General features: G+C 47.3%; 1 protein-coding gene across 5 annotated transcripts in view; it reads right to left on the reverse strand.

Moving 5' to 3' along the window:
* Positions 1–22,708, reverse strand: part of INVS (inversin) — a 212,542-nt gene that overhangs the window by 103,448 nt on the left and 86,386 nt on the right. For 4 of the 5 annotated variants that reach the window (XM_037893419.2, XM_037893418.2, XM_043540330.1 and 1 more), the window contains one exon: positions 8,856–9,029. In XM_037893419.2, the coding sequence (XP_037749347.1) occupies positions 8,856–9,029 (174 nt within the window). Of the gene's footprint in view, positions 1–8,855; positions 9,030–14,973; positions 15,092–22,708 lie in introns of those variants that run through there. The other variant, XM_043540329.1, reaches the window with a different exon arrangement.

A 22,708-nucleotide genomic window follows, 5' to 3' on the forward strand; every position in this document is an offset into this window, starting at 1 on the left:
TAACATGTTTGGATTTCTTTTAAATTGAACCTGAACTGATAGTTTCCTGGGTTTATAATGCTTGGTTTGGCGATAATTTCAATATCTCAGTAATGTAGCTTATTCCAAATAACTGATACGTATCCTCAACCTTAAATCCATTTCACATAAATCCTGTCTGGAAATAACAAATATATTGTTACATATCATTATTGTACCATTGTTACAGATCATTACTTGTGACAGGGTCGGGCCAGATGGCTACAGGAGAGTGATCGAACGGAGATATATTAGCCCCAGATTCAAGCAGGTCCCTTTTCCTTGGGTAAGGTAACAGGGGCAGTTCCGGAACAATCAGGAACTTGCTGGAACAAATTAAGGCAAGCAGGCTAATTAGGGCACCTGGAGCCAATTAAGAAGCTGCTAGAATCAATTAAGACATGCAGGCTAATCAGGCACCTGGTTTAAAAAGGACCTCACTTCAGTCAGTGGGAGGTGTGCAAGGAGCTGAGAGTGGGAGGGCGTGCTGCTGGAGGACTGAGGAGTACAAACGCTATCTGGCATCAGGAGGAAGGTCCTGTGGTGAGGATAAAGAAGGTGTTGGGAGGAGGCCATGGGGAAGTAGCCCAGGGAGTTGTAGCTGTCGCACAGGTGTTACATGAAACACTATAGACAGCTGTGTTCCACAGTGCCCTGGGCTGGGACCTGGAGTAGAGGGCGGACCCGGGTTCCCCCCACCTCTTCCCCCGAGTTGGTAAAAGAGGAGTTGACCTGGACTGTGGGTCCCACCTGCGGGGAAGGTCTCTGGCCTATCCCCCCGACCCAGGAGGTGGATCACCAGAGACTGCGGGGATTGTTCTCCTTCCTTTTTCCCATGCTGGCCAGTGATGAGGTTAGCTGAGTGAACGGCAGGTTTGAGCCACAAGCAAAAGTGACCAAACTGAGGGCTGCCGTGAATCTCTGAGGTGAGCAAATCTGCCAATAAGCGCAGGACTCACCAAAGCAAAGGAGCAAATTTGTCACATACTGTACCAAGCTTATTTTGTGAAAGCAAAAAACCCAGTTACCTACCTTTCAAAACTGTTGTTCTTTGAGATGTGCTGCCCATGTCCATTCCATTCTAGGTGTGCTTGTGCCCACGCATGTGGTCGTTGGAGATTTTTGCCTTAGCGGTATCTGTAGGGTCAGCTGTGGCGCCCCCCTGAGTGTCATACTCATGCGTCGGTATATCAGGTGCCACCAACCCTATGCCCTCTCAGTTCCTTCTTGCTGGCAACTACGACAGAGGGGTAGGAGGGAGGGTAATGGAATGGACATGAGCAACATGTCTCGAAGAAAAACAGTTACGAAAGGTAGGTGACTGGTTATTCTTCTTCAAGTGCTTGCTCATGTTGATTCCATTCTAGGTGATTCACAAGCAGTATCAATGGAGGTGGGCTCGGAGTTCACTGTCTTGCAGCTTGCAGAACTTCTCTGCCTAAGTCAGTGTTGTCTCGAGCTTGGTGGGTAAGCGCATAATGAGACATGAACGTGTGGACAGGCAACCAGGTAGCGGCCCACCAGATCTCTTGGATTGATACCTGTGCCAGGAAGACCGCTGATGACGCTTGTGCCCTAGTCGAGTGTGTCGTCACGATCGTTGGTGGAGACACCTTCACCAGCTCGTAGCAGTATCGGATGCAGGCTGTGATCCAGGATGAAATTCTCTGAGCAGACACTGGGCAACCTTTCATTCTGTCTGCCACCGCAACAAACACTTGCGTTGACTCATGGAACGGCATTGTACTATCTACGTAGAAGGACAGCGCTCTCCTGATGTCCAGTGTAGCCTGCACTCCTCAGATGATGATGAGGCTTTGGAAAGAAGACGGGTAAGTATGTGTCCTGGCCAGCGTAAAACTAGGAAATTACCTTGGTCAGAAACGTTGGGGGCGGGCGAAGCTGGACCTTATCCTTGTAGAAGACCATATAGGGTGGTTCCGAAGTAAGTGCCCTGCTCTCAGACACCCTGCAAGCCGATGTTATCACAGCCAGGAATGAAACCTTCCAGAAGAGAAGCAGGAGATGGCAGGAAGCCAGAGCCTCGAAGGGAGCCCCCATGAGCCTCGACAGCATGAGACTCAGATCCTGGACGGATGGGATCTCGGACGTCCGGGTAGAGATGCTCCGGACCTTTCAAAAACCATGCCGTCATGTCATGAGCAAAGATCAATCTGCCTTGGAACGGGGGATGGAAAGTAGAGATAGTGGCCAGGTAAACCTTGATCGATGACAGGGACAAACCTTGGAGTTTGAGGTGCAGCAGATAATCCAGGATCTCATGCAACCGGGCCTGCTTGGCCCGAATATGTTGTTCCAAGGCCCAGCACATGAACCTTTTCCATTTGGCCAGCTAAGTCGCTCTGGTGGAGTGTTTCCTGATACCCAGGAAGACCTGCTGAACACGGGCTGAGCATGACTGTCCACGCTTAGTCATGCAGTAGCCAAGCACCAAGTGCAGCACCGCCAGGGTTGGGTGCAAAAGGCTGCAGTGGTTCTTGGACAGCAGATCTGACCATAGGGGCAACTGCAGCAGGGTGCCTACCGAAAGGTTCAGCAATGTGCCGAACCAGTGCTGGTGAGGCCATGTGAAGACTATTAGGATAATTCTCGCCCTGTCCTGCTTGATCTTCACAAGGACCCTGTAAATCAATGGCACTGGCAGGAAGGCATACATTGGTGCCCCTAACTGAGGAATGAGAAAGGCATCTGACAGGGAGCCCCTGTCCATCCCACGGATTGAATGGAACATGTGGCATTTTCTGTTCTGCCTAGACATGAACAGGTCCACCTAGGGAGTCCCCCATCTCTGGAAGATTATGCTGACCACCTCCAGATGGAGCGATCACTCATGGTGAAATGAGAAAGTCCTCCTGAGGTGATCTGCCAAAGTGATTCGGAACATTTCTGGCTCCAGGCAGGCTATCAGATGAATGACATCCTGTCAGGGTTCCTTCCCCACTCTGAACTCTAGGGTACAGATGTGGGGACCTGCATGAAAGGCCCCCCTAAGCTTATTCTTACCAGCTTAGGTTAAAAACTTCCCCAAGGTACAAACTTTGCCTTGTCCTTGAACAGTATGCTGCCACCACCAAGCGTTTTAAACAAAGAACAGGGAAAGAGCCCACTTGGAGACGTCTTCCCCTAAAATATCCCCCCAAGCCCTACACACCCCCTTTCTTGGGAAGGCTTGAGAATAATACCCTAACGGATTTGTTACAAAATCATCAAAGACCCAAACCCCTGGATCTTGAAACAATGGAAAAATCAGTCAGGTTCTTAAAAGAAGGATTATATTTAAAAAAAAAAGAAAGGTAAAAATCATCTCTGTAAAATCAGGATGGAAAATACTTTACAGGGTATTCAGATTCAAAACACAGAGGATCCCCCTCTGGGCAAAACCTTAAAGTTACAGAAAACAGGAATAAACCTCCCTCTTAGCACAGGGAAAATTCACATAAAACAAAAGATAAACTAATCCGCTTTACTAATCCTGGCTTACCTATCCTGGTTGCAATATTGGAGACTTGGATGGGTTGGAGAAGATGGATTTCTGTCTGGCCTCTCTCAGTCCCAAGAGAGAACAACCACGTAAACAAAGAGCACAAACAAAAGCCTCCCCCCTGCCAAGATTTGAAAGTATCTTGTCCCCTTATTGGTCCTTTGGGTCAGGTGCCAGCCAGGTTAGCTGAGCTTCTTAACCCTTTACAGGTAACAGGATGTTGCCTCTGGCCAGGAGGGATTTTATAGCACTGTATACAGAAAAGTGGTTACCCTTCTCTTTATATTTATGACACATCCCACTCACAAAAATCCCAAAGGCGGGGAGCTTCTTCACATAGGGCCAAAGGCAACATCATGCTTGTTGATGTAATACACCAAACGGGTATTGTCCATCAGGACCTGTACCACCTTGCCCGTCAGGTGGGGCAAGAAAGCCTGGGAGGCCAAGCGAACCGCACTGAGCTCCCTGATGTTGATGTGGAGAGCCAGATCGTCCAGTAACCAGAGGCCCTGAGTGCTCAAGTCGCCCAGGTGGGCTCCCCAGCCCAGGTCCAAAGCATCGGAGACCAGGGTCAGCAACGGGGACGGAGTCTCAAAGGGTACTCCCTCCAACACTGATCCGGGCTCCAACCACCAATCTAGGGATGACCTGATGTGATCCGGCACCTAACTACCCCGTGTAGGTCATGCCTGCCGGGGACGTAGACCAACGCCAGCCACGCTTGCAGAGGCCGGAGTTGGAGCCAAGCATGGCTGACCATGTACGTACATGTGGCTATGTGGCCAACAGCCACAGGCAGGTGTGAGCCATGGTTAGCGGGTGGTTCTTTACATGGGAGATCAGGTCTGACATAGCCTGAAAATGCACTTCTGGAAGGAAGACTTTGCCTTGCTTGGAGTCCAGAACCATTCCAATGAACTCTATTCACTGCACAAGAGTTAAAGTGTTGTTTTTTCTCGTTTATTAACAGGCCCAGGTTACGACAGGTGGAACGCACCAGATTGAGGGTCCTTTGCACTTGCTCCCAAGACCGGCCCTTGATGAGCCAGTTTCGAGATACGGGAAGACCCGGACCCCTCGACGTCTCAGGTAAGCAACCACTGGTGCCATAAATTTTGTGAACACCCTCAGGGCCAATGAGAGGCCAAAGGGCAGCGCTGTGAATCGAAAATGGCGTCCACCCACTGTGAAATGGAGGAAAACTCTGTGACCTTAGAATATGGAAATAAGCATCCTTTAAGTCGAAGGCGGTATACCAGTCTCCTGGATCCAGGGAGGGGATGATGGAGGCCAGGGAGACCATGCGAAACTTCAACTTTCTGAGAGACTTGTTGAAGCGACGCAGGTCAAGAATGGTCTGAGGCCCACTTTTGCTTTTGGGATTAGGAAGTAGCGGGAATTCCTTTCATGCCCCGAGGGACCTCCTCCATCGCCTCCAGGAGCAGGAGGTTCTCGACCTCTTGGACGAGGAGTTGCTCGAAGAGGGAGGTGGGAGGGAGGGGCGTCTGAAAATTGCAGGTTATAGCCCCAAGATACTATGTCCAGCACCCAGTGGTCTGTGGAGACCCGTAACGAGGCCGAAGGGTAGGAATGAAGACGGTTAAGGAAAGAACAAGGTGGATCTGGGGAATTGATTGGGGCGTCACTCTTAAGCACATCTTCAAAATGAGCGCTTCTGGCCCCCGGGATGTTTCACTGGGCCAGGCTGCGCGGGTGAGTGGGAGGAGGAAGGGCAGCGACAACTAAAGCTCATGTCTCCATCACTTCTCCTTGCAGGCCCTTGATGAGGCTGCCAAGGCCTTGGTGGCGGGGACAGCCGGAACTGTTTCTCGGCAGACTGCAGCGTATGCGTACCCAGCGAGCAAAGGGTGACCCAAGTCTCCTTTAATCCATGCAGCCTCGCATCAGTCTGTTCCAAAGAGACCGTTCCCAGTGAATGGGAGGTCCTGGATAGAGGTCTGCATCTCTTGGGACAGGCTGGCAGTCTGAAGCCAGGAGCTGCGCCTCATGACCACCACCGACTTGACCCTAGCCACCGAGTCTGCCCGCATCCCATGCCATCTGGAGAGAGCACATTGCCACTATGGTGCCCTCCTCCACCAGGGTGCTGAATTCCTGGGCCAGACCCTGAGCAAGGAACTCCTTGAAGTTAGGAAGGGAGTCCCAGACATTAAAATTGTATCTGCCCAAGAGAGCCTGATGGTTGGACCTGCAGGCTGGCTGTTGAATAAACTTTTCTCCCAAAAAGGTCCAATCTTTTGGCCTCTTTATTTTTGGGAGTTGAACTTGTGTGCCCCTATTTGTCCCTTTCATTGATTGCAGAGACAACCAGCGAGCCCAAAGGTGGGTGGGTATAAAGGTACTCGAACCTTTTGGCTGGGATGAAGTACTTTTTTTCAGCCCTTTTGGAGGTGCGAGGGATGGACGACGAGGTTTGCTAGAGGCCTTGGTAATTTTCAGGACTCCGTCATGCACTGGTAGTGCAACACGTGCCAGGGTAGAGGCTGAGAGGACATTGAACAAAGTGTCCACTTGCTTGGCCATCTCCTCCACCTCTAGGCGCAAGTTCTCGGCCGCTTGTCGAAACAGGGCTTGATGTTCCTTAAAATCATCCGGTGGCCTGGCCCTCAATGGTCGCGTGTCCACACTGTCCGGGGATGAGAAAGATGACTGTCCCGCCGGGGGAGGCTCCGGGGCTTCATCCCCCATGGGGAAGAGGGGTTTGGGGGTAGGCGCTGTCTCCTCTACCCTGACCTCTGAGAGGGTCTGATGCACCAAGCCCGGTGCCGCCAGCTGTTGCTCCGAGGCAGCAGCAGGTGAGTGGTGCAAAGAGGGCATCATCATCACCGGCATGCCCCAGGTGCTCCAATAATGCCACTGAACGTGCTGCCAAGGCGGCACCGTAGACATCGACGCAGGCTCAGGTGCCCATTTGTGCCAGTGCGGTCTTGGTGAGGGGCTGAACTGCCCTTCTGTGCTGGAGGAATCCCCTTCCGGTGACCATGGCAGGGCTGTCGACGCCTGTATCTGCCTGCAGACAGTCGTCGCCGGAGACTGGTGTTTGGAGTGGGAGGATCGGTGCTAGTATCCAGGGGACCGGTGCTGGGGGGACCAGAATCACGACGGGGAGTGCTCCCAGGGGCAGGTAACCAAGATCTGCACTGAGAAGGCAATTGCTGAGAGGGCGAATGGTACAGGTGGAACAAAGACCGGTGCCTCCCCCAAGGCGATCTAGGTCGATCAGGTGCCTCCCCCAAGGCTATCGCGGTGCCAGTGACCGAGGGCGAGCCCCAGAGGACGTGGGCTGTGTTAGAGAGCTTATTCCTTCACTCTCCCACTTCCCTAATCCTTCTCGCATGAACAGAGAGCAACAATACCCGAAGTCCGAAGGTGCAAACAATTCGATGTTTATTGGGGTGAACTTCCAGCAAGCTTAAATACAAGTTCCTTTTTCCTTATTTTCGAATCCCAACTTACTTCCTGTTTGCCCCTAATTTATATAGTAATATTCTTAGCTATACCTTAACCAATCATTCTACTGAAATTTAACTAACCAATCCTAACATATTGTAACATGATTAGCTAACCAATTATATCCCACCACCTTAATTAGATTACACCCAGCAAAATTAATTATACAGCAGACAGAAGCAATCACAGAACCAGACAGAGATTATACAGACAAACAATAGCAAAGTGGGAACTATAATGACAAAACAATACAGAAGTGAGGATTTCACATCCCAGCTATTGATAAGTGAGTTCTTGCCAGACAGGATGCTATCAAACTAAGTTTCCTTTTACATTTTCTAGGCACTTCCCTTTCTCTGGAGGTGATAGGAATTATCAGGACAGGATTGTATTCAGGACAGGATTGTATTCCTAACAGCCCAATAGCACCTTCTTTCAATGTGACTAGTTTGGAATGTGAGGATGTGACTGTTCGCTTCCTGGCTTATGGCTGCCTCTGCTGCTTAGCCAAAGGCCTTAGCCTAAGCACAGGGCCTCAAACTGTCACAGTAAGAAAAGGCCCTTACACCAGCAGACAGTGATTTTGATTCTTTCTTTTATACCTCTAGAACTAGCCAAGTGATAAGAATACCCCTAAATTCTTAAAGTACAGGCCTTTACAGACAGGCCTGAATATCTATATCCTAACAGGCTGCGATGCTGGAGATCTGCGGTGTGGAGGCGGAGAGCACCGCCATGTCTCAGGGGATCAGTGGCGCTCCACTGCCCCCTGAGGGGTCTTAGCGGCTGGCTTGTCCTTGTCGGAAGCCTTTGCTGCTTCCTGTGGCACGCGCGGTGCAAGCGGAGGACTCTGCTCTCTCAGCGCTGGGGGACCTTGGGAAGGCATCGATGCCGTCAGAAGTTTGGGTCCCCTACCGCTCCCGGGAGTTGGTGATGAATCCTTTAAAGGCTCAGGGCTCGGACCAGGGAGGCACATCCACATGGCTCTGGCGTGGCAGGGCAGCCCGAACTGGGTCCTTTGCCTGATGCCCCATGGCCTTTCTTGCCTGGTGCTGGGGAGCCATGCTTCTTCGTTTTCTTTCTGGGCACCAGCAACAGGGAGCAGTGCCGGGCGGAGCCCTATGCCGGGGGTGCGCTGCGCACCAAGGCTGAGGTACTAGGCGAGACTTGGTGGGATGGCTCAGAAGCTGGACGAAGAGCAGCCTCCATGAGGAGAGCCCGCAAACGTGAGCCTGCTCTTTCTGAGTCCTGGGCTGAAAAGTTTTACAAATACAACACTTGTCCTTCACATGCGATTCCCCCAAGTACTTGAGGCAGCTGCTGTAGGAGTCATTTACAGGCATAGGCCTGTTACAGTCCGCGCGGGGCTTAAACCCCGGAGACTGGGCATGCCCCACCTGGGGCAAAGTTCCCGCTGGGACTCTAACTTCTAACTCTTAACTACACTTAACAACTACTTAATACTAATTATTATAAACAACTATTTACAAGGCCTTAAGGCTCCAAGTCAGAAGAGACAAAAGCCCTTATTATGCAAGGAAAGGCGTTCTGACTAACCACCACGGGCAGTAAGAAAGAACTGAGAGGGTGTAGGGCTGGCAATGCCTGATATACCAGTGCGTGAGCGTGGCACCCTATGGATACAGCAAAGACAAAAATCTCCAACAACCACGCACGTGGGCACACCTAGAATGGAATAGATATGAGCAAGCACACAAAGAAGAACAAAGGTTTCAGATACAGAAAACGTATCTGCCAAGGTAACAGAAATAACAGACATGTTTCTTTCATATTTATCTGTTTTATGAATTGGAATTGCATTAAAACTGCTACAAGAATTGTCACCAAAGCAGTATCTTACCTTGTTTCTGTCCTGTGTATCCACTTCTCCTGGTGCCATGTATTTTAGCAACAAAGCTAAGCACTTGGGACTCTTGTGGCGGGTAGTTAAATGTAAAGGCGTCATTTCTTCTAAATCCTTTTGCATCCAGTTTGCTCTGCGAGCAAGTAAAAGTTTCATGAAGCGATAATTTCCCTGGATAAGGAAAAATATAACAGTAAGAAACTAGTTCTAGCAACTTAGTCAAACCAAAAGATGACAATATTTAAAAACACCATTGTTGTATTATGGTGACAAAGCAATACCAGCCAGCTATAATGACCGGCAGGGACTTGAACCTGGGTGGGCAAGCTCCACTTGGTGGCAGTCTTAACCCAGCCACTCCCTGTGATCCACAAACCACAGAAGATGTACACTATACGAAGTCCTGTCCAAAAGCTCCAAACTGACAGCTGCCTTGGAGGCTCCCGATTGGTCCCCTGACCCCATATAAGCCCACAGAGTGTTCCAGGATGCATCCAGGCAACATGCAGATTACCAGTGAGCTACGATAACTGACTCTGATGCTGAGCTCCCAGCATCCACTGTGGCTCTGACTTGGATTCTGACCATCACTCGGGACCCAGAACCCCAACAGAAGTTATGATCTCTGGTACGGATCTCAGCCTGGAAATCTGACCTCGAGCTGTTTAAGCCCAGACCCTTGTCCCAGGACCCTGACAGTTTGCCTGGACCAGCCCATGCTGAAGGTCATCCCCATAGGAACATGGAGGCAGCGGGTCATCACATGCCTGGCATGTCTCAAAGGGCACTAGAAACGTCTGAATGGGTTGACCATCCCCAGGAGGAACTCCCTACATCAAAAGCACAAGTGTTGCAGCTCTCATTGCAAAACCAGATCCTGTAGATGCAGATGCTGCGCTGCGGACTCAACTAGTGCAGTAGACTCCTGGGGAGCAGGCTCCAAGGTGAGAATACTGCACTCTAGAAATGTTCTGCACCTGCGTCCTTGGATGTGGGGCCAACCTTCCCACACCCAGTGGAGACTGCCAAAAATTTAGAGGGTTTCTTAATCATTGCCATGTGCAATTCCTGCTCCACCCCAGTCCTATCTACTGATTTAGCGAAGGCAGGATTTGTAATTAGCCTCTTAATGGGAGAGGCATTAGATTGGGCCTGACTCTGGCTAGAAAAGGAATGCCAACACTGCTGAACTGGGATGCTTTCTTTCAGGTGTTTTCTATCATTCTGGATGATTCCTACTGCACTTTTTTTGCTGTGGCAGCCCTGCAAAAACTACAGTGGGGGAAGAATTGGTTGCCTCCTACACCACCCACTTCAGACAACTTGTCTCTGACACGGAGTGGAATGAGGAGGCACAGCTCCACCAGTTTCAGTGGGGACTGCGTGAGGAAATTAAAGATGAACTACCTTGCATGAAAACCCCAACACATTTGGATGCCTTTTTTGATCATGCCATATGCATCGATAACAGACTACACCAGTGACATAGAGAAAGGAATGGGTCAGTGCCACATCCCAGCCACATCCCAGGTGCCACTCTTCAAAGTGGTTGGTCCCAGGGCCATGCAACTCAGTGCAGCCCACCACCATGTGACTACCAAGGAAAAGGAATGCCATTCCCACCACAGTTTGTGTTTCTCCTGAGGGGAACCTAGCCACGCACTTGCCAGCTGACTGTTGTGGTCCCAAGACATCCATCCCCTTATAAAAGCATGCCCAAGGCACAGCAAGCTCTCATTACACCTCCAAGTTCAGGTCCTCCTCTACATCCCAGGTGAACCTTGATGAGTTCTCCCACAGTATGCACTTGTGGACTCCAGGGAAGCAGACAACTTCATGGATGCTGACACTGCACAAACCTTGGCCATGCCAGTGCAGCCAAAGGTAAGTCCTGACCTCATAGAGCCTATAAGATGGCTAGTTCCTGTCCTCAGACCTGGTGACCCAGGAGACCATGCCTCTGGAAACTGTTATCTAGAATCACTGAGAAATCCTAAAATTTGGAGCTATCTCTTTCCCATAATCGTTGGCATCTCATGGTTGGCAACACATGACATGCACATCTTGTCAGTTTCCACTCTGAACTCTTTCAGCACATCTGCCTGCACATACCATTTGATAGAACCCAGCCAGAGACCGGATTACCACTTGGAAATCCCCTGACCCTGGCCATGAGTCAGGTGAGACCACCACCAGAATCAACCCCTGTTCTTCCCACTAAGTACCGCAAATACCTGGATGTCTTTAGAAAAAAAAAGTGAATGTCCTATCAGCATACTGAGACTATGACTGCCCGATTAAGCTACAACCTGGGGCCAAGATACCCTTCAGCCACATCTATGCAATATTGGAACTGGCAGCCCTGTGGCTCTATCTCCAGGAGAATCTTGCCAAAGTGTTACTCGGGCTATCAACCTCCTCTGCCAAGGCCCTTCTTTTTGTCAGAAAGAAAGATGGGAACCTGTGCCTATCCATGGACTATCGGGCCCTCAATCAAGTAACTGTCAGAAACCGGTACTCCCTCCCTCTCATTCCAGAATTGTTGGGCCACGTGCAATCAACCCAGGTACTCACTAAGCTCGACCTGTGAGTTTACAACCTGGCAAAGATCAGAGCAGAGGATAAATAGAAAACAGCTGTTTGAACCTGCTGTGGCCATTATGAATACTTGTTAATGCCATTCAGTCTCACAAATGCTGCTGCCACTTTTCAGCATTTTGTGAACAGTGTAGTCCATGACATCCTAGACCAGTACGTCGTAGTTCACTTTGACAACATACTTGTCTTCTCCAGAATCCAAGACAACATACCTAGCATGTCTGATCAGTCCTGGATTGGCTCCACCAACATAGTTTATATGCAAAATTTGAAAAGTGCAGCTTTGATCAACACTCCATGGAGTTCTTGGGCTACATCTTGTTGCCTGAGGGCCTCCAAATGGACCCAGGAAAGTGGAGGCTGTTCAGACCTAGGTGGCCCCTTGAAACATCAAGAAGCTGGAACACTTTCTGTGGTTTACTAACTTTTATAGATATTTTTTTCCTGGATTTTTGGGCTGGATAACCCTGTTGACAGCACTTCAACGCAAGAACACCTTCATCTGGTCCCCGGTGGCACAACAGGTGTTTAACCAGCTCAAGAGGGCTTTCACCAGTGTGTCATTCTTGACACCCCTCAACCCAGTGAGGCCCACTGTCATTGAGACTGATGCCTCCAACACTGCCATCAGGATCATACCACCCAAAGACATGGCTCCTAACAGCACTCCTCCCTTGTGTCAACTCCTCACGGATGCGTACTCCAACAGAATATCATGAAACACTAGAAAAAAAAGTCTAGTGATCAAGTTCGGCTTTGAAGAGTGGCACCTGGAAGGGGCCAGGCATCCTATACAGGTGTATACAGATTTTAAAAAACTAGAATACCTTCGCAATGCTAAGGTGCTAAACCAAAAACAGTTCTGGTGAGCCCTGTTGTCACATGTTTTAACTTCACCATTACCTACCACTCCAGGGTCAAGAACAAAGCCATCAATGCCCAGTCCCAAAAAGGCCATCAATGCCAGTCCCCTCACCAGTCAAGACTCCTACTGCATGGAGGCACGATGCATCCTTAAGCCCTGCAATTTCCTGAATGCCGCCACTTCCCAAGATCTCACGTTTCTGATCTGCTTATTCTATATCAAGGGTCACCTATACATTCTGCCAGGATGTCCCCAACTGGAGGTTTTGAGATTCAGCTGATAACAGGCCACCCGGATAACAGGCCACTTCATCCACCTCAAGACCCTTTGCCTAATTGCCTGCTCCTTCTGGTAGTCCTGGATACAAGCAATGGTGCACTCCTATGTAGATTCTTGCAAAGTATGTGCTTGCACCAGGAGGCCATGCATGAGAGCCCTAGGCACTCTAATATCTGCAGAAACTCTGGCTAGACCACAGGAGACCACAAGAAGGACTACAAGCAATATGCTGGTCACCAGAACCAGAAAGGTCCAACATTTGCAGCTGGACAAAAGGTCTGGTTTTCAGTACATCACCATATAGACCAGCCACGTCACAAATTGTTCAGCCTGTATCTGATTAGCCAGGTGATCAACTCAGTGACCGTCAAGCTCCAGTTGCCCAGATACATCAGGGTACACCAGTTGTTCAACGTATCGCTGCTGAAGCTGCAGACTGACAACTCCTTTGCTCATTGACAACAACCACTGCCCAGTCCAGTTCTGGTCCAGGGTCACGATCAATATGATGTCTATGAAATTTTAAATTCTAAAATCAAATGTGATTTGATTTCCCTCGTTGACTGGGAACATTACAGTCCTGAGGCGCTCCTGGGAACAGGTGTCCCAGGTCCATATGCTTGACTTCATAGTGGCCTTCCAGGCAGCCTACCTAGATAAACCCAGCCCAGTACATGGGGGTTGCCCTTAGAAGGTTGTGTGTATGACATGAGGATCGGCAGGACCATGGGTGCTAGGTTTGTATAACTTTTGGTGGTGCCCAGAACTGGTCCAAGCAGAGCTGTCCCATCCATAGCACAGACCAGGCCAATTGCCCCAAGCCCTGTGCTTTAGGGGGCCTCGCGCTTCAGGGGGACGCAGGGTCCAAAGTGGCCTGGGGGGCTTAGTGGGGGGCCTGGCGCCGGCAGCAGCAAGCAACCTGGCCCCAGCCTGCCCCGCCGGCTCCCGGCATTGCTCGGGGGAGGGGGAAGAAGCTGGAAAGAGGAGGGATGGGGGTGGAGGCTTGAGGGAAGGGGTTTAATGGGGGCGGGAAGGGGCAGAGCAGGAGTGGGAAGAGGTGGGGGTTGGGGGGAAGGGGTGGAGTGGGGTCGAGGTGGGGGCAGAGCAGGGGCGGGAAGAGGCAGAGCTGGGTGGACTGGGGCCGGATTGCTCACTGCTGCCAGCGCCAGGTCCCCCCCTAAGCCCCCCAAGCAGCCCTGGACCCCACATCCCCCTGAAGTGTGGGGCCCCCCAAAGCACAGGGCCCGGGGCAGTTGCCCCGGTCCGTCCTATGGACAGCACGGCTTTGAAAAATATAAGCCCACATGTTGGTGGAGCCGGGCCCACGTTCCTAAATATTGCTGGAGCAAGGGCACCATGGGCCCATATAACTGGCCGCATATGGGCAGGACTCAAACCTGAGTGGGCAGAGCCTCCAGGCCACTTGGCGGCAGCTGTAACCTGTCTGCTCCCTTCTCCCTGTAAACTGCAGCAGATGTACACTATGGTAAGTGCTGCATGAGAGACCTGATTGGCAGCCACTTAGGAGGATCCTGATTGTCCCCTTGACCCTATATAAGCCCACAGGGCACACCAGGAAGTGTCAAGGCAACACTGCAGATTCTTAGTGGGCTGCCATGACTGACTCTGCTTCTGATGTCCCAAGATTGACTTTCACTCTGACTTGGATTCTGACCTTTACTCTGGAACCCCAACACAAGTTCTGACCTCAGGTGTTGACCTCAGCCTGGAAATCTGACCATGAGCTGCTTGAGCCATGCCCCCTCCCCCAGAACTCTGACACCCTAAAGCTTGAAGACCTCTAGAAAAAAGTACTGCTTATCAAGCCTTGCCCCTTAAATTTCCTTCACTTTGGAGGACAGGATTAAAATTGAAAATAAACTTGATAAATTAGAAAACTGATCTGAAATCTATGGGATGAGGGGGGTCAAGGTGGAGGGGCGTAGGGCGTGTCAGGATGATGGTTTGAGGACCTTCTTAACGGGAGAGCCCCAGCTACTGCTGAGGGGACACTGCATGCTGGGATCCTGCTTCCTCCCACCCATGATTCCCCTATCCCCTTTTCTTCTCCACCGCCCCCCCATCCCACATTCCCCTCTCCCTGCCCTATTTCACCTTCTTCCTTCCCCACTGCCTCTCCCCCCCCCTCCCCCCCGCCCAATCCCACCGCGGGCAGTCACTGTTGCACAGAGTAGAAAACAGGAAGGCTCCCAGCACACAGAAAGGTAGCACAACTGGCACTAGGACCCAGGAGGCGGCGTTCAGCTACAGAGTCAGCAGAGCGGAGACAGCCTCCTTCAGCTGGGAAGCTCTTTGCTTGCAGAATGGGGGCACAGTGACATGTAACCCTGTGTGCCCCCTCCCATGCCTCACCTCCGTTTGGAGTGGGGGCAATCCCCTCTCCAAAAAACTGCACCCATGGTCGTGGCTTCCCAGCCATTTTCTGCAGGGAAACACAGGAAATCGGCGGGGGAGGGCGGAGGCGCGCAGTCACGCAGAATCCCCCCAGGAGTAAATGATACAAGTAGACGTAAAAAGGACGAAAATGGAAAAGGGAAAAGTGAAAGTATGCTACTAAAACGCAACTCAACAAACTACAGTCTTTTGTTCAATGTTTTCACCCCACAGTCATTCTTCCAGCATGTCTGGCTAGTCCTTATCCAGGATCTAGTCACAGAGCCCAAAGAACTTGATTTCCTTTGTCTCATCAGGTGAAGAATAGTTTAGGGGTTCTCTCCCCTTCTCTTTACAGTCTAGTAAACCTTTAAACTGTATTTTTCTGAAGTGCATCCCTAGATAAAGCTCCCTTTCCTTACTTTGTGTAAACACCATGCTGTCTGTTGTAGATAGGATGCTGGCTTCTCCCATGCTTGTGATTTTTACAATGCCAAATGATCTTCCTGCAATCTCCGATGCAAATGAATAGCTCGCTGTCCTTGGCCACACCTGGCTTGCGGTGTCAGTCCATTGCCTTTGTCTGGAAACCTGTATAATTCTTTGTAGGTTAACCGCACATACACTACGCAAAAATATTAATGATCAGTGAGTTATTAGTTTTTCACTGATACCTCACAGGACATCTTTTATATACAGATTATAACAACAGTGAGTTGGGGTACACTGAGTATGTCAGGCCTCAGAAAAATTGGTGACAGAACACTGAACCACCAATGGGCCTCAGTTTCACAACTGAGCCACTGAAGTATTGAGCACCTCCTGGATCATTCTGTGAAGGTCACATCCCAACAAAGTGAGCGGGAACTGCACACAGCACATTAAAGGATCGGACCCTTATGTGTAGTGTGCATCTTGTTAATTCTACGTTTATAATTAGGGCCCTACCAAATTCATGGCCATGAAAAACACATCATGGACCATGAAATCTGGTCTTTCGTGTGCTTTTACCCTATACTACCCATATTTCCCAGGGGGAGACAAGCGTTTCTCAAATTGGGGATCCTGACCCAAAAGGGGGATCACAAGGTTATTTTAGAGGGATCAGGGTATTGCCACCCTTACCTTTGCACTGCCTTCAGAGCTATGCATAAACTTAATTGCGGAGAGGGAACTCAAAGAAGCGGGGAGAAAAAACTAGACTGATTTTTTTGATTATACAATTTTTATGACCTTCAATAATACACACTCATTATTGAATACACACACATAAACAAACACAAAGAAGAATCTAGAGAGTAGCAGGAAGATGACATTGAAATCTGAAAAAGGATAGGAAAAAAGCCATTATCCTATTCTCTGCATGAAAACTTAAAAGGTAGTGTTAAAAATAAAAACATATTTTTATTAAGATGGAATTAGATGAAAAGACGACATAACTAGCTATGTGAAGAAAACTACCTCTAACTTAAACTACAAGTTTCCTGGCAAACATGTCTGTAATACAGATATTGCACGCCTAATTTCATGCATTTTTAAAAATCTTTCAAGATTGTTTCTTAAAGAATATATTTACTAAAAAGTTACTTTTTCTCCCACTAGGGCAGAGGTAGAATAAGAAACTTTATTTTTATACACTTTCAGCTATTGCCCGTATACTGCTTTATCACATTGCCTCAAAGACATACCTGTAAATTATGAGCCAGGTTTTCTAAGATGCCATGTTTTGTGCAGCCTCATTTGTGATATTTTGTGCAAATTATTTAATAAGCTAATTTATATAATTGCAAATACCATATACATCAATATTAAAAATGAGTGGATTTAATCCTGGTGAAAAACGTTAACTTCACAACTACAGCAAATGATGTCCTCTCTATCTAAAGAGCAGCAGCAAGGCAAGCTGCCCCCCACAAACTGTTCTGCCAGCATGGCTCAGGGGACATCTCCACAGCAGCTGGGAGGTGTAATTCCCACATTGGATAGATATTTCTTCTCAAACTATCACCTAAAAATAGGGCCACCATGGCCTGGGCTAGACACCTAACTATGCACCCAGGGAGATCAGTGGGATTGTATTCATGCATCTAGTCTGAGCCACATGGCCACAGTGCTATTTTTAGACATTAGCTCAAGAAGAGTTTGTACATGTACCTGAGCTCGGAATCAAACCTCCCAGCTGCTGTGTAGATGTACCATAAATCCTGGCTGGAGGTGGACTTCCTTGAGGCACTACTGGGCCAGTTCAATCTCTGTGGCCCCATATAGTTCTTGGCCTCTGTGCTGAGTCTGCCAATTAGTGTGTTTGTGATGTGGGAACTAAAACTGAGAACTCAAAACCTCCCCACATATCAACTGTTTGTGAGATGACAATGGAATGCTAGGTACCAGAATTCCTGGGTTCTATTCAGCACAAAACCAAAACAAATGGTGGGAACTAGTGGACACCCTACGCACCTGGGGTGAAGGAGGATAAAGACGAATTCCTGACTCTGGGAGCAGAGTGTTTCCTAGTCATTTGACCTACAGACAGCATAGTCAAGCACATACATTTGAATGTTTATTCTGAAAGGCACTGTAGCAAAGTAGATGAGAGTAGGCTCTGTCATGTTAGAGACCTGGGTCTTATTCCCCACTCTGCCTCAAATGACCTTGTACAACTTCTTAGTTACCTTATTTACAAAACAGGGGAAATACAGTGGCCTGCTTCTAAGTGCAATAGGTATGAGGCCTTGAGCAATAGTAAGGCTGTTAACATGTACAGAAATATTAACAGTGCTCGGAAAACGCTTGATCTCTCTATTCCTTTGTCTCCTCCTGTGGCATTTTATCTGAGTAGTGAGAACATGGAAGTGTCTTAGCAGGTCTGGATCGAGGGATATGGCTGATCCACACAGTGTGCAGGTTAAATGTGTGAGCGCACAGGTGGCTTAAAGTTCACCTTATCACTCTCTTGATCTTGGTTCAGCTCCTGTGTAGCGCTGGCTCTTTTGCACAGAGTTAGAGCAGTCTAAGGGATATTTTAACTAGAGCTGGGCATTATTATTTTTTGACAAATAGTTTATTAGCCAAAAAATGATGTTTCAGTAGATCCAAAGCTATCTACAAATTTGACACATTTCCCAGATATTTTCAGCCAAATATTTTTTTCAGGCGCCATTCACCAAATGGCTGGAGGAGGTGGTGGTGTCACCTCTAACCCCCTTACAACTTTTAACTCACTGGTTAGGACGCTCACTTAGGATGGCTGAATTTGAGGCTCAATTTCCTCCTCTGCCCGATATGGTGAAAGAGATTTGAACTTGAGCCTCCCATATTGCAGGAGAGTGCCTCCGTCCCTGGGCTAAAAGTTATAAGGGAGGTAAATACCATCTCCTACTCCTTCAGCCATTTTGTGAACACAGCCCTTCATTTCCTTTACTTTAATGTTAAAAAGTGCCCCAAAATGAAATCTGTTGACTATTTTTGATTTCATGATTTTTTTTCAGAATTTCTGCATTCTGTTACATGCAAAACAATTCTTTCCTGATTTTTTTTCCCCAGGACTAACAGTGAACCCAAAAAATTCAGCTATTTACCTAGCTCTAGCTTTAATTGGCACAAGTAGCTGAAGCTCCAGCCAGGGGCCAACATGGTTCCAGGGCACGCCATCCATGCTCCCCTTTCTTTCCCAAAGAGTAACATGTCATATCAAGTTGTCATTTCTTTCATAGAACTTTTGGATATTGAAAGCAGTGTCACATGGCATGTTGGCTCTGCTGTTTTGTAGCTAAGCCTTTATTATACCCTCAGCTAAAGCTACTGATACTTGATGATTAGCTGTCAGTTTTGGGGCCAAATTCTGGCTGCTCTGACTCAGAGGTGCTAGAAAATAAGATGGTGCAGAGATCCGTTTCCTCCTGCTGAGGAAGCAGACAGAATCTGGTGCTTTGCCCTCCATGAGCCAAAGGGCATAAGAAGTTATGCTAGAAGCTCTTGACATCCCAAAGAGGCCATGTTGCAGACTGAGGAAGATGCTGGGGGAAGCATATGTTTCACCTGTTACAGAATGTAGAATTGGCAACTCTTCAGTGTATGGCTCCAGCACACTTGGAGGCATGTTTCAGGAACAGGCGGCCTCCAGAAAATTCTAGGAGTCAGTGGAAATTGCCTCAAAACCAACTCTAAAACTGACTTAAGGCTATCAGGCTTTGGCCCCATAGTTCTAGTCTCTTTAGACCCTTCTGGACAAAAGCAATGCAATGGACATCACATCACGGAATGGGGTCAAATATGAAAAAAGGAGATGATTTTCAAAGAGAGAGATAAACAGTAAGAAATGACACACTGGTGGAGAGCATGTGTCAAACTGAAGAAAGGCCAAATAAATAGAAGGAAAAAATAAGAAAAAACAGAATTTGTGCTAGTGAATTTGTATGATATTGTATTTCCTTGACAAACATCCTACGTAAATGTGTGAGGGATAGATGGGATAAGTAACAATTTAACACTCAGACTATTGCTGGTTACTCTGGGTTCTGCAGTTTTAAAAAAGCTGATGAAAAAGTCAGTAAAAGCAATCCTATATTAAACAGAATGCATTTATAACCTTCCAGTAAGCAAATGGGGCCACAGAGCTCTGCTGGATGTGGGTTTTCAAATTCTGGAAACTGTGGATGAATCCTAGAATAAGCAAATGAGCTCTATTTCTCAAGTCACAGAGGATGCTGGTGGAAGACTGGACATTCCTCCTCCTACCCACCCTAATTTGTAATTAAAACGTTTCAGTTTGGAGTAAATGGGGGGTTGGGGGGAACCAATTCACAGACCCTATCAAAAATCTCATATCTCATTCTGGACGTTTAAGTCTGCACTTGGCCAAACACTGGAGAAAATACTGTAATGTAGGGGAGTGCAGGCACTGGCAGGGAATGAATTAGATGACTTAAATAAATCTTGTCCATCTTTAATTTCCACTATTCTATTATCTAGATTACAGTGGCTGACTTTTAAAAAATGATTATCATACCAATAAATGTTAGACAGTAACACTAATAAAGGATTTTGCGTCATATTATTTCAGAATAACACTCACTGTAGTTTTCTTCACTAGCACTTTTATGCACCATTGGTGAAATTCACGTTGATGTGAAGGGCCACCACCAAGCCCTCTACACTACATTAACTCCACAGAGTGGATGCCCTGAAGGACTGCTGACAGAATGATCATGTTGGAGTGCTTGCGTACTTCCAGCAGCTCATGGAAAGGATCCCTCCATTGGCACAGTAAACCATAATGGGAGCAGGGTAGAAGTGGGTAAGGGAAAAGACACTAGATTTCTCATGGATCCAGAGGCCCCAGTACTCAATGCCAGTGGCACAGAGAGGCTATAGTTGCTATTCCCATAGGCCATAAGGGTGGCAGAGAGTAGAATTCACATCCTCAACTGCTCTGTACTTTATCTATGTATGGCCTGAACACTGGGGTTTTATGTGAACAGAGTGGATTCAACAACGCACAAATAAACCTGCTAGGATTATTTTTCCTACTACAATATTTTACTTTAAAATAAAATGGACAAAATATTAAAGAGGATAAATTAAGGATGAGCTCAGACAAATCTCCTCTTCCAGCTTCTGAAGTTTACTGCCATTGATCCTTGCTCTTCAGTGAAAGCTTACAAAAAAGTCTGCCAAAAACCTCAACAAAGCTGCCAGAAAATGCAAACTGCTCCCAGTGCCAGAGCCAGCAAAGCTACTGAATCCTTTAACGATATTTGCAGCAAGTTCAGTGAATGGTGAGTCACTATTTCCTGTTCTTCTCCTGTGTGTCATCTGAAGCATGAACTTAGGATTCTTCTCCTTTAATACGCAGATATGCATCAGGGCATATCTTGAAACGGACACATGTAACGTACAATATTTGTGCAACTACGAATCCATGCTAACACATCCAATTGACTTTATTCATGATGAATTTTGGAAGAGGGGGGTGGTGGGGAAACTCTTATTACTAATGCCATGGTACTTTACAGGTAAATAAATAGACAAAGAACTTGCAAACTAAACTAAAAAGAAAAAACAACAAAAATGATAACCCATGCAGGGCCTGAGAATTGATAACCCATGCAGGGCCTGGAGGGAGACAACAGTAAACCCAGGTCTGCACTGCACTACAAACCTATAACGGCATAACTACATCGCTAAGGGAAAAATCCACACCCCTGAATGACACAGTTATACTGACCTAACACCCCTTCCCTCCGCCACATGTAGACAGAGCTCTATCGACAGGAGAGCTTTTTCCATTGACACAGCTTCCGCCTCTCAGGGAGGTGGATTAACTTTGCCAATGAGAGAAGCTCTCCTGTTGGGGTAGTAGTGTCTTCACTAAAGTGACGCAGCTGTGCCACTGTAGCGCTGTATGTGAAGACAAGCCCTAAGTAATGTGAAGAGAACACTGTTCTTGGGGGGAGAACAGTATTTTCCCCTCAGAGAAGATCATGTAAGTTGTTTTGTTTCACATATCTTGCTAGTTACATATTATTCTGTGTGCACACAATAGGAATTTCTCTCCTTGGTGGACAATTATGGAAGGTTTCAGAGAAGTAGCATCGAGTTTTTTTGGAAGGATTTAACTGAAGAGTGGGTGAAAGTTAAAAAGTATTACACAGAAAAATAAAGCAGCATGCATTATTATCATTATCCCCACGCACTACTCTACAGTCAAGTAATGAAAACACTCCTATTTTACATTGTTTTATTTGTTGCCAGACATTTTCCTCACCACTCACACACCTACTGTTTATATTATCCTGTGGCATGCTGGGCCACTAACAAATTCTTCTCCCTAGGAAACAAAATCTGTGATGAAAACCTTATTTTCAAAGTACGAAAACCTCTACTACTGCGAAGGTTCCGATTCTTCCAAATTATTTAAGGTTTTGTTGTTGTTTCTAACAGCAACAATAATAAACATGGAGAAAAGACCTGCCTGAAATGATTTCTGACTACCTCATAATGAATTTAGACGTGTTATTCTAATTTTTGTTGTTGTTGTTTTGTTTTAGCAATGCCATTTGTGATGCTGTATTCCTTACAGTTTTAAGAAAAAGATTAGCTACTAGCTATTCCCAAAGACCTTTCCTTCCAGATCTCTCCATCTGTGGAAAAAGTGATGGCGGGAACCTCTTACTCAATATCAATGAATTCACAGAAGTTCAGATATCCAAAAAAGTTAAAAGATGAAATGAAAAAACTGTCAGACTGAGAACCTATTTCTACTGACAGGTTCCAGCTTCAGGTCAACTAAAATGCAGAAAACAAAATTGCATATAAACTCTCCAGCTATACAGGGTAAAAGGATTCCTAAACATGGCCCCAAATCTACAACATATTGTGCATTGGCAGACGGGTGTGCCCAGATGGACCCAGCTGCAGGAACTGGCCCTATAACTCCAGTTGGTGGTGTTTAATTGAGTAGTCTTGTTATGAATTTAATGGGCAATTACTTGAGGTGATCAATGTATATTATTATTTTTTCTAAAAAGAGGTGGAGAAGGAGGAGGGAAGACTAAGTGGACTTCTTGGCTTTAAAGTTTTACATAATTTTATTTTTGAATGGAATTATTTTTTGTACATAATTCTACATTTGTAAATTCAATGTTCATGATAAAGAGACTGTGTTACAGGACTTGTATTAGGTGAATTGAAAAATACTATTTCTAGGGCTGTC

The sequence above is a fragment of the Chelonia mydas genome, chromosome 2 (assembly GCF_015237465.2).
Source record: "Chelonia mydas isolate rCheMyd1 chromosome 2, rCheMyd1.pri.v2, whole genome shotgun sequence".
Classification (NCBI taxonomy): domain Eukaryota; kingdom Metazoa; phylum Chordata; order Testudines; family Cheloniidae; genus Chelonia; species Chelonia mydas.